General features: G+C 56.8%; 1 protein-coding gene across 2 annotated transcripts; it reads right to left on the reverse strand.

Moving 5' to 3' along the window:
* Positions 1–1,823: 1,823 nt before the first annotated feature.
* ARRB1 (arrestin beta 1) lies at positions 1,824–14,823 on the reverse strand. 2 transcript variants are annotated; one of them, XM_009095416.4, is made up of 16 exons: positions 14,491–14,821; positions 9,542–9,572; positions 8,896–8,956; positions 8,459–8,503; positions 7,888–8,084; positions 7,273–7,332; positions 7,086–7,153; positions 6,568–6,703; positions 6,404–6,488; positions 6,241–6,313; positions 5,761–5,898; positions 5,482–5,565; positions 5,262–5,285; positions 4,356–4,426; positions 3,933–3,984; positions 1,824–3,298 (listed from the first exon to the last, which is right to left on the reverse strand). In XM_009095416.4, exons 1-16 carry the CDS (start codon positions 14,508–14,510, stop codon positions 3,187–3,189), a joined length of 1,257 nt encoding a protein of 418 aa, XP_009093664.1. In that variant the 5' UTR covers positions 14,511–14,821; the 3' UTR covers positions 1,824–3,186. The 2 variants fall into 2 exon arrangements, with proteins under 2 accessions (XP_009093664.1, XP_009093665.1); XM_009095417.4 differs by lacking the exon at positions 5,262–5,285 and having other exon boundaries at positions 14,491–14,823.
* Positions 14,824–16,489: the final 1,666 nt, after the last annotated feature.

Genomic DNA, 16,489 nt, shown 5'->3' on the forward strand with positions numbered 1-16,489 from the left:
AAGACTACTGGAGCCTCCCCAGTACCCCAGCTACCTCTTCCTGACTGCCTCCTCTGCTGAGACGTGGAGGAGCTGACCCCCTCCCTCATCACAGTGACGCAGATAGTGCAACGAGGACAGGGAACTGAACTTGCTTGGCTTTCAAAATGGGGCTTAAGCAATAGCTCAGTTTGTACCCATCTAAACTTCCTTTTTTTTTCCCTAAAATAACTTAAGCCTTCTTGTCCAGCTTGAACCAGATTTGACAGGAGACTGGAGATATTAAAAATATTAAGAACTCACAGATGCTGTGGGAAGGGATTATGCACATAGGAGTGATCTGGAGAGTTGTGCTGGGCAGTAGGACATTGCTCTCAGGAATGCGCCACATGGAGTCTCTGGCAATGTCAATGTGCAATAAGAGTCTGGTTGTGTGCCTGTGGAGACTTTGGCTTTGCTGGAGCCAGATCTGTCGTTGGCAGGGAAGGTTGGGACAGCCTCTGGCACAAATGCCAACACCCATGAAGTGAACCAACCTAAGGACAGTCTCTCCCTCCTCAGAGCATCAGCATGGCAAAGGCAGTTCAAGCTGCACGGGACATGAATGTGTCCAACCTCTGCTCTCTCTGGGACCACGGAAAGGTCCTCCACAAGGCCTGTCTTCACTGAGGCCACAGAGTTTTAACCCCTGGGCAAGGTAACACAGCTGGAGACAGAATTGTGGAATCATTCATGTTCAAAAAGCTCTGTAAGATCATGAGACCATGGAGTCCAGTCTTTACCCACACACAGCCAAGTCTGTCACTAAACTATGTATGTCTTCAATTGCTGCATCCACACATCTGTTAAATCCCTTCAGGGATGGGGACTCCACCAACAGTCCTGGGCAGCCTGTCCCAAGGCTGAACAATCCTTTCAGGAAGGAATTTTCCCTAATATCCAACCTAAACCTCCTCTGACACTTGAGACAGGGTTTCTCCTTCCTTGACTGTGAGGGGACAAACCACAGCCCTTCCATGAGGGACCATCTCCAAATTCAGGTCCATAAATGGAGGTGTTACTTGGCTCATTCCCCAGTACTGGCTCCTGCTGCTCTCAAAGGGGTTGAGAAGCTCCCTGCAGATGTTTGGATGTGGCTCTTGGAGATATGGTTCAGTGGCCTTGGCAGGGCTGGGGAACCACTGGACTCTATGATCTTAGAGGGTTTTTCCAACCTCCATGATTCTGTGATCGTTAAAACAATCAGCTCTGAGCAGTTCCTCAGCAGGACACAGACTGGACATGGCTTGTTTAACAAGCAGGTCGTTAGTGCCTTGTGCTCATCAAGTATTGCATGACCATGCATTTCATTTCCAAAATAATGCCCAGTCCCTGCTGTGGGATACAGAATCCTTCATCTCCTCCTTGGCCCCTCTGCATGTCTCTGCACACCAGGGAGACTGTCATTAGTGGAGGGATGGGGTGGCATGAGCAGGGCAGGCAGCTGCTGCTCCCTGGTCCTTGCACAGGAGGGAAAAAATTCCCCTGTGAGGCTGGTGAGGCCCTGGCACAGGATGTCCAGGGAAGCTGCCCCGTCCCTATAAGTATTCAAGGCCAGGTTTAATGGATCTTTCAGCAACCTAGTCTAGTGGAAGGTGTGCCTGCCCATGTGGTTTAATGGATCTTTCAGCAACCTAGTCTAGTGGAAGGTGTGCCTGCCTCCTCACCATGGTGGGGAGGATGGAATTGGATAAGCTTCAAGGTCCCTCCCAACTTAAACCATTCTATGCTTCTGTGACTTGCTGACTTGCTGCCTGTTCCAGTTCCCCCATCCTTAGCCAACAAAAGTGTCCAGGCATTGGGACTGTATTTTACTCTTTTTTCTTTTTTCTTTTTTTTTTTCTGAGTTTAATAAACTAGAATAATTTATTTGACAGAACACAGAAACATCACAGACAGGGTGGAGAAACCAAAGCAGCAGGTATCAATGATCAGTACAAAGGAACCACTTTACAAAAAGAAGTACCACGCTGCCCATCAGCTTTACCCAAAAATTACGGGGGGAGAGGGGTGGGCTCAGCTCAGCACCCCACAGACAGGGTTGAGGGGAATGGAGCTATCCCTACAAAATGCTCTCAGATGACAACGCTGACTGCAACAGCACAATAAATAGTGGGAATGGCCTCTCAGTGAGTGGTGGGAGACCAGAGACCCCTGGAGGGGGGAGGAGGTCCAGGCACCACCAATCCAGGAGGTACAAGCATCTGTTGAAACACTGATTAGGGTGGCAAAAGTCCTGATTCTCCCCTAACCCCAAATAGGTGCTAGATCCCATGCAGGCAGAGTGAAACATCAACCAGGGGGGGCTTTGCAGCTTGGCAGGACAAAAGTATCCCTGGCAACATCCCGCTGGGGGACAAGGCTATTCTGCCACAACTCTGCCATGGCTGTGAAGAGGCATTTGAGGCCTCTCCCAGAGCAAGCAGTGTGTGGCAGATGGCACAGACCCACAGGGTCCCCTCTGCTGCCTTAACCTGGCACCAGCAGCTCCCAGCTGTGAGCTGGTTTTCTCCAGGGAGATTATACTGGTGTGAAAACAGATGCAGCTGGGAGGAACCCTGGGGCTGGCCACTTTTAGGGGGACTTGGGGGAAGAAAAGGGCAGGTGCTGCCCACCCTCTTTGTTTGGAACAGCTGGGGCAGGGGCCAAAGTCGAAGAAGCCAGGCTCGTGCATCCCAGGGAGGGAACACATGCAGCAGGGCCGGACAGAGGGTGATTGGTCATGGGTGAAAGGAAGGGACACCAAAGTGCACAGGTGCCTTTTCCCATGAGAAGGCTGCCTAAAAAAAACACCCCCCCACAATTCTGCTGCAACCCCCCTCTCTGTAGCAAACTGGTGTTGAGACTGGGCTTATATAAAACTCATAAAAGGGGCATCTCATAGTAAAGGGCTCTAGTAAGTGGCAGGAGGCTGGACAGGGACAGAGTTATAGTGAGCCCCACTGCCTCCAGCACATCCCCGGCCGTGCCCTGCACGGGAAACAGCAGCTCTGGCAGCTGGATGAAGAGACAACACGGCACAGCTGGACGGTTATAGGTCCTGTGGCCATTGGGCAATTGGTAGGCTCCCAGTACAGGTAGAAAACAAAATTAATTAATTATAGAAAAGAGAAGCAGCCTAATGTAGGGGTGTCCCTGGGGCAGGGTGGCGAGCTGGGGGGGGCTCGCTTATCTGTCGTTGAGCTGTGGGGAATTTGTCCGCTCCTCCTCATCCTCCTTGTCATCCTTCATGCCTTTCAGTCGCTGGCGGGCGAAGTCTTCAAACACAATGTCATCATCGCTAGTGGGGACACAAGGGAAGGGGGTTTAGGTGGGGTGCAAGGTAAAACACCTCCTCTCCCACAAAGCTGTCCCAGCTTGCCCAGTGAGCTCAACCTGCACCGCCTCAATGTTACAGCAGCTCAGGGGACCCCAAAACTCCCCATCCATGGCGAACAGCCTTGGTTTTCAAAGCCTTATTAATACTTGCCCAATGCACCCCAAAAAGAGCCCCCAAGCTCCCCAGCAGGTGCAGCTTTACCAGGGCCATGGGCATTTGTCCCACTCTGGGGGAAGCGCAGACCAGCAGGAAGTAGCTGGGTGGGTTAAGTACCCTAAAACCTCCCAAACATATCACCACCCCTTGGAACACTGTGGCAACAACCTCCCGCACCCCCAACACGATCCCAGCGGCCTCTTACTGCAGTTTCTCCTGTTTTTGGAAAGCCATGCAGGGAAGGGCGAAGGAGGAGAGAAGAGAGAGGGGAACAGCACGCGTCATGCATTACAGGTGACATGCGTGGTGTTAATCACAAGTGCCAATGCCATGGCACAGCAGGTGTTAGAGGACTGCGAGGAGTGCCATGCAACCACCGTGTTTCACATTCCCACAGGACATGTGGAAATTAGGGGAAGGGGGTATTTTAGTCTCTTACTTTGTATCAAGCTCTATCAGATTTGTATCTATGGGCGCTTCATTCTCTGGAACTGAACAAAGGGATGACAAAGGATTAGTCACAGGGTGGTGACTGTCATCCCACCGAGGTGGGTGACACTTTTCCCAGGATCATCTCTGCCCTCCTCCAGGGTGGGTGAGACCCCCCTGCAGCCATCATTTCCATCCCACTGGGGTGGCTGAGGTTCCCCTGGGGTCATCACCACTTCCAGTGTGTGGATGCAACCCCCCTGGAGTTTGGCTACACTGGGGTGATGGGAGCACCCCCATGATTTTAATGCTGAGGCCCTGTGAACAGGGTCAACAGGAGCCAACAATCTCCCTCCATGCAGCCTCACTGGCTCCCTCTGCCCCCACCCACCCCCAGGGATGCTGGCCCTGTGACTCAGGGACAGACACTCACTGTCCCGATGTACTGGTTCCTCCCTGGGTTTGGGATGCATCAGCGTGAAGGGCAGCTCCACTGCAACGTCGCTGGAAGAGACACCAGGGTAAAGCATAGGCCTGCCTGCACTTTACATGTAGAGCGAGGCAAATTTGCAGAGGGGGAGCAGAACAGTTCCTCCATTACAGCTGCTGTAGCAACCACAAAGCTGGGCAAACCCCTGTGTCATCCTCCATGGAGCTGCTCAGCAGCTCTCATGGCTCTTGGCTGAGCTTGAACTCCAGGGGGGGGGATCAGCACAGGCCCCCTGGGAAGTAGAGGAGCATCAGGAGGGAGAGCAGCATGACAAAAATCTGTCTTTAGCAGCTCTGGGGGGGTATCCAAAATCCCTTGAGCAGTGCCATGGGAATGGCAGGAGGTGCACCAAGTTTTCCCAGTGCTTAGTGGCCATGGTGGCATCAGGGCACAACAGCCTAAGCACAGCCACAAGCTGCCCCATGGCAGGTAGGACAGAGTTCAGACAGAAGTGTCCCAAAAGAGGACAAGTAGTCCCACGGTCCCTGTAGGGACCTCCCTGTGGGAGGGAAGTGATGTGAGGATGAAGATCTAGGAAGCCCCAGAGATTTGCCTCCCCACATCCAGAGATGCTCAGCCCTATGGAGCCACCTCTGTGCCCTGCTCACTCTCCCCAGCAACACCCACAGGCCTCTCATTCCAGTACAAGCAGGAGGATGCAGAATTCAAACCCTGCCAGCATTCCCAGCCTCATCACCCCAGCCCCACCTCTGCCAGGCTTTTTGCTTTAGGTGAGACAGCATCCCCAACACAGTGGAATTCCCAGGACAGGCATGGGATCAGGTAGCACCCTGAGGGGCTGGGGGGGTGCAGTGAGGATTGGGGGCACTGGGGGGAGTGCAGTGTTACCTGGAGGCGAGGTCTCCCAGCAGGCTGGCATGAGTCAAAGGATACAACACATTAGTCACTGTCCCCTCCCAAGGACACACAACCCCCACACACCTTTTGTCCCACCCATGCTGCTTAGTCCCAGGGGAGCTTTAAGGATGATGGGGCCCCACCTGCAGCACAGACCAGTCCCAAGGTTAGAGAGGAGGTGCAGCACGGTGGGGGGGTGCCCAACACTCACCCTCCTCGTGACACCACCAGCTTCACTTTCACCTTGTAGGAGACAATGATGCCCAGGATCTCCTTGTTGGCTCCATCTCTTAATCTGGAGGAAGGGGCAGGTGGGCATCAGTGAGGGAACATCCATGGGGACCAGCTCCCTGTCCTCCTCGAGGTCCCCCTGTAGGATCTCCTCCACCCAAAACATCACCCCTGGAGCAGGGGCTGGATGCCCACCAGGGCCATGTCCTGCCCCCATGCTGCAGGGGAGACAGGAGCCCTGGGGGGTGGAGGGGCTCACAGTGTGCTGGAGGCCAGGTTGGTGTCCTCGTGCTTCAGCTTCCCATCCAGCGCCAGCCCCCGCTTCTCCCGGTTGTTGGCAAGGAAGGGGGTCAGGGTGTAGACTTTGCAGAACGTCGAGCTCGGGGCCACCATATCACTGGAGATGATTTCCACCATCAGCCAGAGCCCCAGCCACCCACAGCTCCCACAGCCCCACAGGGCACCCCAGACATCTCCATCTTAGCCTGGTGAACTCCACATATTCCCATCCCTGCCACAGCCTGATGAACATCTCCTTCCTGGAGGACTGAGAGGATGATGTCCCCAAGATGCCAACAGAAAAAATGTCTCCATCTCCCTGCTCCTCCCACTGGTTCCTGCTTTCCAAGAGCAACATCCCAGTGGGGCCGCACTGGGGCAGGAGACCTCAAATGCTCCTCCAAAACCCCCCTGAGGTTTCCAGGGCTCCTCATGATGTTCCCAAGGAGCCAGTACTCACTCAGCATCCTCCACAGCCACTGGGCACTTGTACTGGGCCGTATTGAAGAGGCAGATGTCAGCATACTGGCGCACTGGAGTGAGACACAACAAGATGGGGATCAGGGTAGGCCCCCACAGGGATGGCGACAGGGACACCAGTGTGGTGGGGCGCTACTCTTCACCTGAGATCTTGATTTTCTTCACGGTCTTGTTGGTGTTGTTGGTGACATGCACATTGACACTGATGGGCTCTCCATGGTAGTATATCTGTAGGGGAGCAGAACAGAGAGGATGGTGAGATCCCCAGGGTCACCCCACCAGTATACACTCCCCAGTCCTTGCCCACCTCCTTGTCCAGGGATGCTTCAAGGTGCAGCGGCTTGTCTGACATGAGGAACTGCCGGGTGGTCTCTGCCATGGGCTGGGGGCCGGGTCTCTCTGGTGCATACTGGACCTTACGGATTACCAGGCGCACTGAGTTCCTGGGGGAAGACAAGAGGAGAACTCAGGCTGCCTGCAGGCTACCCTCTTTCTTGGCCCATTGTGGCTTTTCTTCTGGTCTGTTGGGTGAGAAGGATGCCATGGAAGGTCTTGTCTGGATGCCCACCAGAGCTACAAGGGGGGAAAGACCTATGGCCGGGCCAGGTTGCCCACAGCAAGTGTTGGGCTCCTTGCACAGTGGTGGATATCCCAGCCCTAAGATGTTCTCTGACCCATCCTTATCCTGGAGAACACCTCAACTCCAGCCCCATCCTGGAAAACATCTCACCCAAGGTGGGTAACAAATTGCAGTGCCCCTTTCCTGCTGCCAGTACCAGGAGGATGCTGCTTCCATCCAGACCTGCATGGATTCTCTCGGCTTACCTCTTGTGGATCTTCTCCTCCAGGTTCTCAGCACAGAAAGCTTTAACCTCATAGTCCACTCCACAGGCCTGAAAACCAGGAAGGGGGAAGAAGGAGGCAGAGAAACCCCTTTGCACTCCCCGAAGAGGTGACCCCAACAGTGGCCACTCGCCACAGCCTAGTGGCATGGGAACATGGGGGACCTTACCTTCCCGGTGTCCTCTGGGCCTGGCTGCAGTGTGACGGAGCAAGGCAAGTTGGGGGGGATCTGGAAGGGAAAGGAGGGTGAGGAGCTTTTTGGGGGGCTACAAGTACTTCCCTATCCTATGCACAATGGAAAGAGGGAAGTCCAGGAAAGATTTCCTCATTTTACCACTGCATTTTCTAAATCCCAAAGTGTTACAAAAATACATTATTTTAGAGGGTTTTAATTAATTGGGGATTTTGAGAAATCAGGGCGTCAGGGACATTTTTGAGGCCATAGGACCGAGCACCATAAAATGTCACAGAGCTCCAGAGGGGTGGCCAGCATTGCCAAAGGTGTGCTGGGGAAATTGGAGGAGAAGGAGGGGGTCTGCTTCCACCCCATTCCCTGCCAGAGCTGTCCAGTGCTGACATGGACCCGCTGGTGCTGACACAGTCTGGCAGTTTCCCTACTGATGGCTACTTTCTGCTCACAAGTTTGAAGATCACCACCAAAAGCTGTGTCTTGATTACAGATAGTAGCATCTCACCCCCAACCACGACCCCACAGGGCCAGATGGGACCCTGATGTCCCCACCAAAGGGTTAACTGTCCCTTCAAGCACCCCAGAGCACCCTACCTCGAAGGTGAAGGGGTAAGCATGCTCGCCCAGCTTCTTTATGAGCCGCTCCTGCAGCCGTGTCAGGGGCTTTTTGTCCTCGGGCACCGGGGGGAAGGCCTGGGAGTTGGCCACAAAGAGGTCCTTGCGGAAGGTCAGGCCCAGAACATCCAGGTCCTCACGGCCATAGCGGAAGGCGCAGGTCAACGTCACAAAGACTGAGAGGGTGACAAGGGGAGGTTCGTAGCAGGGTGTGGGTCATGGAGGGGACCATCATGGATTGCATGGGGGCACCAAGGCAAGGTGGCATCCTGGCTCATGCCAGTGCCACCAGCACTGGGAAGTAGTGGTGGCTTGAGGACATGCCATGTTGAGAAGATGAGGATTCAGCAGCCAGCTGTGCCTTTGGATGCCCACCACAGCATCCCCATTCTCCACAGGACAGGGAATCTGTCATGGAGACAGGGGGCTGGAAATTGTCACCAAAGAGCCCAGAGATGCCAATGCCTGAGTAGGATTGCATGGGGATGCTAGCATCACCCTGTAGCAGTGCCACTTCTGTGGCCTCAGGGATTCCAGGGGTAGACATTACCTTTTCTCTCCTTCAGGTATTCAGGATCCACAAGCACTACTCCATCTACAACGGAACAGCCAGGTCAGAAATGCGCCACAGGGACAGGGAGGACACAGTGGCAGGGTCAGGGACACAATGGCAGGGTCAGGGGACATGCTGGTAGGGTTAGAGAGGAATGTACAGGCAGGGTTTGAGGGGACACCAGCACAGTTAAGGGGTGACATGCTCTCCCTTTACACAGAGAGTCATCACCTCCAAGCTGCCAGCTAGGGCTTGGGGGAACACACTGCTAGCAGGGACAGTCTGCACCTACCGCACCCAGGGCATATGCAAAGCCACAGATATTATCCCAAATCAGCTGTTTTCTGCTCCCCAAAATCTTTCTTCCCAGACAGCCCAGCCCACTCTGGCATGCATTTTCCCACAGCTGAGGTCCCCTTCCTACCACCACATACCCACGGGGTCCACCACGTCGATGTGGTCCACAAAATCCCTCTTCCCAAGGTAGACAGTGAGCTGCAGGGGAGAGCAGGGTGTCAGGGGTGCACAGAGCAGACCCCCCCAGGGCCCCCCATATTGTCACCACCCACTGAGGTCCATATTCCTCATCATCCCCAGTGTCACCCTGTCCCTGTGGTAGCCAAAGGCCAATCCCACCCCATTCCAGTGAAAGCCTGGAACCTTTCCAGATGTCCCTAGAGCCAAAAACACTTTGCATCTGGGGACTCTTGGGCGGCACCCCAGCAGTTTGTACTCCAATGTCAGGAAGGGATGAGCCCCCCAGTGTCACCCTCTCACCTTTCTCCAGATGGGGAAACTGAGGCACAAGGCAGGCAGCTGCCAGGCAGAAGGTTTTCTGCATCAGCGCCTGCTGCCCAACCCAAAACCCCCACAGGCAGAGTCAGCTGCACCCCAGCACTCCAAAACCTGTCTGCTTGACCCCTGACCTTGGGAAAGCCCCCCACCAGCCCCACTGTGCCTCAGTTTCCCTTCCTGCCACCCTGGCAGGAGGCTGAGGCAGAAACGGTTCAGAGACATGCCCACCCGCCGCTCCCAGCCATCCTTGTGACCCCATGGTTTCCCTGGCCATGTCCCCCTTACCTTCCCGTTAGGACTGGCTTTCTTAAACACCCTGCAAAACAGCAAAGGGCGGTGAGTGCTGGAGCAAGGGGTACCCTCCACTCCTGAACCCCCCACTCTGCTCCTGGCTCCCTGCCCATCGAGCTGTCCAGCTCTCCCCTTCAGGAAGGGTCCCTGGGGGAAGAAGTAACCACTGGCACAGTCCCATGGTGCTAGGTGCATCCAACCCTCAGCACCACTGCCAGGACCGAGCTTTGGATAATGAAGGCATCAGGACCCCGGCCCACCCCTTTGCCTGAGGACAGTGCCCAGACACCACTGTGAAAGGCAGCAGCACCCCGGCATCCATCTGGCCCTGGGGACCAGTGTGTGGGACCATGGGGTCAAGGCATGCACAGGATGGGAGCATCCCACAGGATGAACCCACCTCACCATTACCTCACATGGATGCATCCCAAAGCCACTGGAGAAGCAAGAAAAGTCTGGGTGCTCCTGTCCCCAGGGCTTTTTATTCCCATTCCAAACCACGGAACTAGCCCCCAGACACCCCTCTCAACTCCCAAAATCCTTCTGGAACACACAGATATGGGAGAAAGGATGTGGATCCAACATGCCACTGCTGGGGAATGCTAGAGCATTCCCAGCCTGTCTGTTGCAGGCAGGAAGCGGGCAGAGGCAGGTAGGGTGCCTGGTGCTGCCAGATTTTTTGGAGCCTGCCCTGGCACAAAGCCACCCATAATGGGTTCCCCTCAGATAATCCCTCCTTGCCTTTAAATTCCATTAAAACCATCCGGGAAGATTAGTAGTGGTTTTAGGCTGGAAAAAAACCAATTTCCCAGGCAGCTGCTTGGCTCTGCCAAAATGTCAAAGGCTGCTACTGGATGATGAACCCTCAGCCACCCCAGTGCCTGCAGCTGCCCACACCAAGTCAAGGGGCAGGCAGGGAAGGCAGCAGCTGGTGGGTTCCAGCCTGGGGGTGGGTGACCACCACCCCAGCGATGTGGTAGGATGCATCAGGAGATGTGTGGGGTACACCCCTCACTCCCATATCCCTGAAATGCTCTGTCCCCACCTCCCTGTGTCCCTGCATTATGTGTGTCTGTGCACTCCTGCAAGCCCAAGTCTCCACATCCCACTCCCTTGAGAGCCATGGGGACCAGCACAGCCCAGCCAAGCTCTGCCCAGGAAGCAGGATCTAGTCTGGATAAGGGAGTGTGGGGGCTGGGGGCCCACATTCCCTTGTCCCCAGATAAGCCACAGGAACCTTCTGCCAGACACATAAAATATTGGGGACATCCTTCTGGCTGTCCCAAGCCACTGGGAGCATCAGGAACATCCTGCTGGCTCTTCCTGGATGGCTTTTCCCTGTGGGGGTTGGGGGATTGACTCTTCCGAGTCGAAATGGGAAAGCACTTCCACAGTAGGATGTTTGTCCTGAGGGCTTGCTGATGAAGGTGTGATCCTGTGCTGGTGCAAAGAAAGATGGAATTAATGGGAATGCTGCTCCAATTAAGTAACTTGGGGAGATAAAGGCCTCAACTTGCCATGGAAGGGCACCAGCACCCCACAGTTTCTGGGATTTGAAAGCCATGGGGGGATCAGTCTCCAGAGTCAGGGATGGAGGAGCAATGAATGCATCCTCCTGAGAGCCCAGAGCAACTAACAGCAGGATTTTCATGAGTAATTAATGAGGCATTACTTCGAAGCAGGATAAGGAGCATCCCCTGACAGCCTGTCACCCCACACCCCACAGACCAGCTCCCAAGGGAAACCCCAAGAGGGTCCAGCATGCTGGATCACAACTTGAGGTGTGCTGGGAAGCCCCAGAAAAGGCAGCCAAGGCTGGAGGCTCAGTGGGTGCCACTGCTAGCCCCCTGAGACATGAGTGATGCTCCCACCCAGCCCTGGAGACACTAATGGAGCTGCTAATGAACCCAGTGCAAGCAATGGCAGATGCTGCAGGAAGCCATTCCTCACCACTCTGCCTGGCACATACTCGTGCTGGCACCACACTGGAACAGGAGCCCCATGGAGCCTGAGACTTGCTGAGCCACACACTGCAGGTGCAGAAGCTCCACAGAATGCAAGACCTGCACAGCTGCACACTGTGCATGCAAGAGCCCAGGCTGGCTCCCCACTGTCAGTACCCAAGCGTGCTGTGCCTTCATCCTGTGGGTCCAGCAGCCCTGCCTGGCCCCACACCACGGCTGCAGGAGCTCACATCTCCCCTGAAGCACCAGTGACAGAAGGGAAGGGGCACATGGGGACACGGTGGCCTGTTGCTGCCAGCGGGGTGACCCTCACCTGCCACCGGATCTAGAGGGAGGAAAGGAGGAAGTGTGAAGCCTTCCCTCCCCCTCCAGCCCTTCCTGGTGTTGAAACACTGGAGACATGAGGCAGGAAGTGGCCTCCGCTGCTGCCCATCAGAGGCTTGGGGCCTCATGCCGTGGGCTGGCAGTGCCAGTGCCCCCTGAGCCTGTCATGCTGCCACACAGCCACATCCCATCTCGCCTGCCCTCTCCCTGCCATGGATCCCATCCCTTAATGAGCTTGTTAGGCACCCAGCCAGGGCTATTATTAGTGGGGTCTGCTGGATCTTGATTGGAAGATTTATGAGGATTTAATTCCCCTAGGCATCGGAACAGGATCTGATGGCAACACCATTGATTGCCTTTGAACCCAGGGCACAGAATTCAGGTATTTTGCCAGCTCTCATGCTAACAAGGTTGGCTGGCAGATCTAATTAGCTAGAGCCACGTTAGAAGGGACCTCCAGGGATAATGGAACCACCAGCAACCACATCACACACACTGGCACAACCCCGTGGTGGCGGCCAGAAGTTCCATGCCAGCTGTGCCTGCAGAATCCTGGAGAACCAAGCCAGCCAATCCCAAACAAGAACATCCCACAGGCCCAATGCTGCGTTTTCCATCCCTGCTGCATTCATCTATCTATCCCCTCCCAGGGTCAGCAGCAGCATCCCCCAGCTGGGTCAGAGCTCCACCAACTTCCTTGGCAAGGAAACGCCTCAGCTGTGGGATCCGGGATGTGTCTGGATCCTGCTGTTATTACCAGAGTTTGCTCTCCAAACAACATCCAGGAAGCAGGAGTCCTGGGCCACCTTCTAGGGCTCTTTCTCTTCCCAGTGGAGATCCCTGTCCTGCTCCCACACCCTATGGCTTCATCTAGGGGGATGAATGGGGTGGTAGAGGGACTGAGCAGCAGGTCTGGCGGCATGCGAGGGTCAGCCCCCTAGCAGCAAGATGCTATGGTGGAATGCTGCAGAGGGGCTGGATGGTACTACTGGGCCAGAGGAAAGGTGCAAGGAGTGCTTAATGCCAGCCAAGGTGGGCTCTGGTGTACCAGAAGCACTGCAGCACTTCCCAGCCACCAGGAAGCCACCCTCAAGCCACAGGCTAGGAATCCCAGCAGCCAGGAAATCCAGTAGCTGGGCATCCTGCATGGGGTTGCAGCTGCCCTGGCTGGGTACTGAGTGGGAAAAGCAGGGAAAGGTGATCAATGATGCCAATAGCCACCAACTGAGCTGTCTCCTCCTGCTCTTCCCACTGGTGACTCCCAAGAAAAGTGGGGTGCCACAGCAGGAATCAGCAAAAATAGGCTTTTGGGGAAATCAGACAGTAAATCAGATCCCACAGCTGAACCTCCTGATCAAACCCAGTGGATTTGGGTTTGGAGATCCAAACTGGAGAGGAAGAGGGATTTGTCAGCCTAATTCTTCCCCCCTCACCCTCCCCCGGCTCCCACTGTACACGCTGCGTAGGCAGGGAGAAGATCAGCTCATGCCTCTCCTGCCGGCATGCCTGCTGATGGGAATGCTGCTCACCAAGCTCCCCCTGGCACCTGAAAAACCCTGGAGGCCAAGCTAGCTGCATCCTGGGGTTTGCACCCAGACATTGGGGGAAACCCAGTGGCTTCTCCAGCCCCTCGATCTGTGGGGCTGTCCACCAGCTCCAGGAGCACAATATAAATTCTCAAGAATTCAGAATACTGAGCAAGGAGGAAGCGGATGCTGTCAGCCATGGCTGGGGCACCAACACTCAGCAGCAGCAACAGCCACTTCCCAGAATGCTGGATGAGTTCAACAGGCACCTACAATTGCCATCCTGCCACTCCAAAACACTGCAGGCAGGCCAGAACCCCTCATCCTTCTCTCTTGCCGTGGCCATGGCAGGGGAGGGAGAGGCTGCACCGAAGCCCTCTGATCCTGATGCCAAGGGGACATGGAGATGAGCAAAGGTAGGGTGATGGTGTTGAGGGGTGAGCAGGAGCACTGTGAAATCCCCGGTCCTCCGTGATTAATGGCTAAGGGGGCAGAAAGGGACTGGGGCAAAGCATGGGAGTGTAAACCCTTGACCACTCTGCCAGTGCCCAGCCGGTGAGCAGATGTCACAGGAGATCCCCCAGGCCTCCCTGCAAGGGCTGGCAGGCGTCATCAGGCTCTCCCTCAAATCCCAACAGCCCCCTGAAGGATGTGCAGCCTAGCAGGTCCCGCACCTGGAGCCCTGGGGAGCACAGGGGGGGTCCCCATCCACGTCTGCACAGGGGCCCCTAAAAGACAGCATCCCCATGGCAGCATTCCCATGGGATGAAGGCGTCGCAGGCCCTCGTGTCCCTGCGTTCCAGGACTGGCACGTGCTCCCTGACACCCCCAGCTGTGCCGCATGCCGGGAGTGACATCAGGGCCTGGGTCCCCTGGCGTCACTGCGATGACAACAGCCTCCCCCATCCCAAATCCACCCAGGCTCCAAATCTGATGGGGAGGGAGTAGTGACGCCCCCGGTCTCCGGGTCATCACTACCGCTCGGGGAGCACCATATCCCAGCAGCGGAGCCACCTCAGGGGACCATCAGCTCCAGCTCGGGGCACGGGCAGCGCCAGTCCCACCCCTCCCCCGCTACTGCCGGGCATGCCCCCCCGGAATGCTCCGCTCTGTCCCGGTCCTCACTCACCGGGTGCCTTTGTCTCCCATGGCCCCGCCGATCCTGCGGGCTCAGCCGAGAAGCGCCGGCTGGGCTTGGAAAATTACTGGCTGGATGGTGGAGGGAGCGGCGTCGGAGCGGGCGCGGGGCCCGGTGCGGCCCTGGTCGGGCCCGCTCGGAACCGCTCGAAACGCTCGAGCACGCTCGGAAACACTCGGAACCGCTCGGCTCGGCCCGGGCGGACGCCACACCGGCCGGTTCGGGGCCTCTCGGAACCGCTCGGAGAGGTTCGGAACTGCTCGGAGCCGCTCGGAACCGCTCGGACACGCTCGGAGCCGCTCGGCAGGGCTGGGCCCGTCCCGGTTCCGGTGCGGACGCTGCCGCCGCCGCCGCCTCCGCCCGCCCCTGAGCGGCGCGGCCCTGGGGCCGGGGGCGGCGGCGCGCAAGGGCCGCCCGGGCGGGGAGAGGATACGGAGAGAGGATACGGGGAAGTGGGGGGGGGAGGGGGCACCGGGCTGACACGGGGTGGGCGGGAAGGCGGTGAGGGGGTAGGAGAGTGTGGGGCAGCGCGCGCGCGGGGACACACGGGCGTGCGCACGCACACACAGAGAGCGGCGGGAGCACGCGCGCGGCTCGGGGCGCCCCCCAGCGGCTGCGCGGGGGCACAGCGGGGAGAACGCCGTGTGTGACCGTGGGGACACGCGTGGGGGAACAGAGACCCGCGTGTCAGCCGAGACACGTCGGTGAGCACTCAGAGACACGTACGTGAGCACAGACGCGGGTGTGTGAGTACAAAGATAGGTGTCTGTGGTCAGAGGAACATAACTTGCACGTCCATGCGCACAGATCTGCACGCGTGAACTCACACGCACACACACGTGTACACGCATGCACAGGTGCGTGCACACACAAACACACATGCGCACACATATGGAGTACACAAAACAGAATATGCAAACGGGCACACACACACACGCACTTGCGAACACCCCGCCCCCGAGGTGTCCCTCCCGTCTCCAATGGAATCCGGCTTCCCTGCAGGAACGCGTCCGTCCTAACCCCCCGCCCTCCCCATTGGTCGTGTCCCACTCCCGCCCGCCTCCTGTCGCGGAGCAGCCCGTGGGGAACGGGGCTTCGGGTGATTCCAGTGCTGCGTCCATCCCCAGCTGAAGCATCCGCTTCCTATCCCGCTCCCATCGTGGGGCGGATGGAGGGGACCGAGGATGGACACGTGGTGTCTTCTGTACCCACTGTGGGGACACCTGCACCCCACCCACGGGGCAGCTTTACCCCGTCCTTGGGGAAACCTGCGCCCCACCTTAGGGACAAAAGGACGTGCTGAGGCTGCGGTGAGGGTCTGGAAGGAAGGCCGTGATACCCTGACGGATCCGGGAAGGAATGTCACCTAAGGTCATAGAGCCCTCGGTGGCAGAGGCAAAAGTGCGGCAGCTCCTGGCTGGGGACCATAAACCCTGCTCTGGGACTAGTTCGGAGGATTAAAGGATTTAATCCCAGGATTTGAATCGGCGCTTGGAGCAGGATGGAGGCATTTGGTAGTTAGGGCAATTTTTCACAGTTTTTCACCCCCATTTTGGCAGCTCATGGAGTGCCAGAGCGTGCCAGCACCAAAGCCTCCGGGGACTTTTCCTCTGGGTATAAAATACCCAAATACTGTCAGATTGGGCTGGGATGAAAGTGCTGCATTGATTTTGGATAATAAATTGCTCCTTAGCCGGATGGTAGGAATGAAAGCTGCAGCCCTGATGCATGGATGATGGGCAGGCTAGGGGATCCCCTCTGGGGCCATGCAGGGATGGCTGCGGGAGCCAGAGGAGCAGCTGGATTCTGCCCTACTCCCAGCCCAGGCTCAGAGGGGTCCCGACACAGGGGTCATCCTGCATCCCAGCCTAGGATCCCGCTGCAGTCCCAGCCAAAGCTGGATCCTGCCCCGGACCCAGCTCCCCCTGCTGCCAGGCTGGATGGGTCCCAGCATGGCTCCTGTCCAGGCATGGGGGGACGGCAACCTGGC

The sequence above is a fragment of the Serinus canaria genome, chromosome 1, assembly GCF_022539315.1.
Source record: "Serinus canaria isolate serCan28SL12 chromosome 1, serCan2020, whole genome shotgun sequence".
NCBI classification, from domain to species: domain Eukaryota; kingdom Metazoa; phylum Chordata; class Aves; order Passeriformes; family Fringillidae; genus Serinus; species Serinus canaria.

Excerpts from the sequence above, each read along its gene's own strand:
- ARRB1 (XM_009095416.4), bottom strand. The coding sequence starts at position 14,510 with ATGGGAGACAAAGGCACCCG. Across the intron at positions 8,085-8,458 it reads ATACCTGAAGGAGAGAAAAG|TCTTTGTGACGTTGACCTGC; the intron begins GTAATGTCTACC and ends TCACCCTCTCAG. Across the intron at positions 6,489-6,567 it reads AAGCATCCCTGGACAAGGAG|ATATACTACCATGGAGAGCC; the intron begins GTGGGCAAGGAC and ends GCTCCCCTACAG.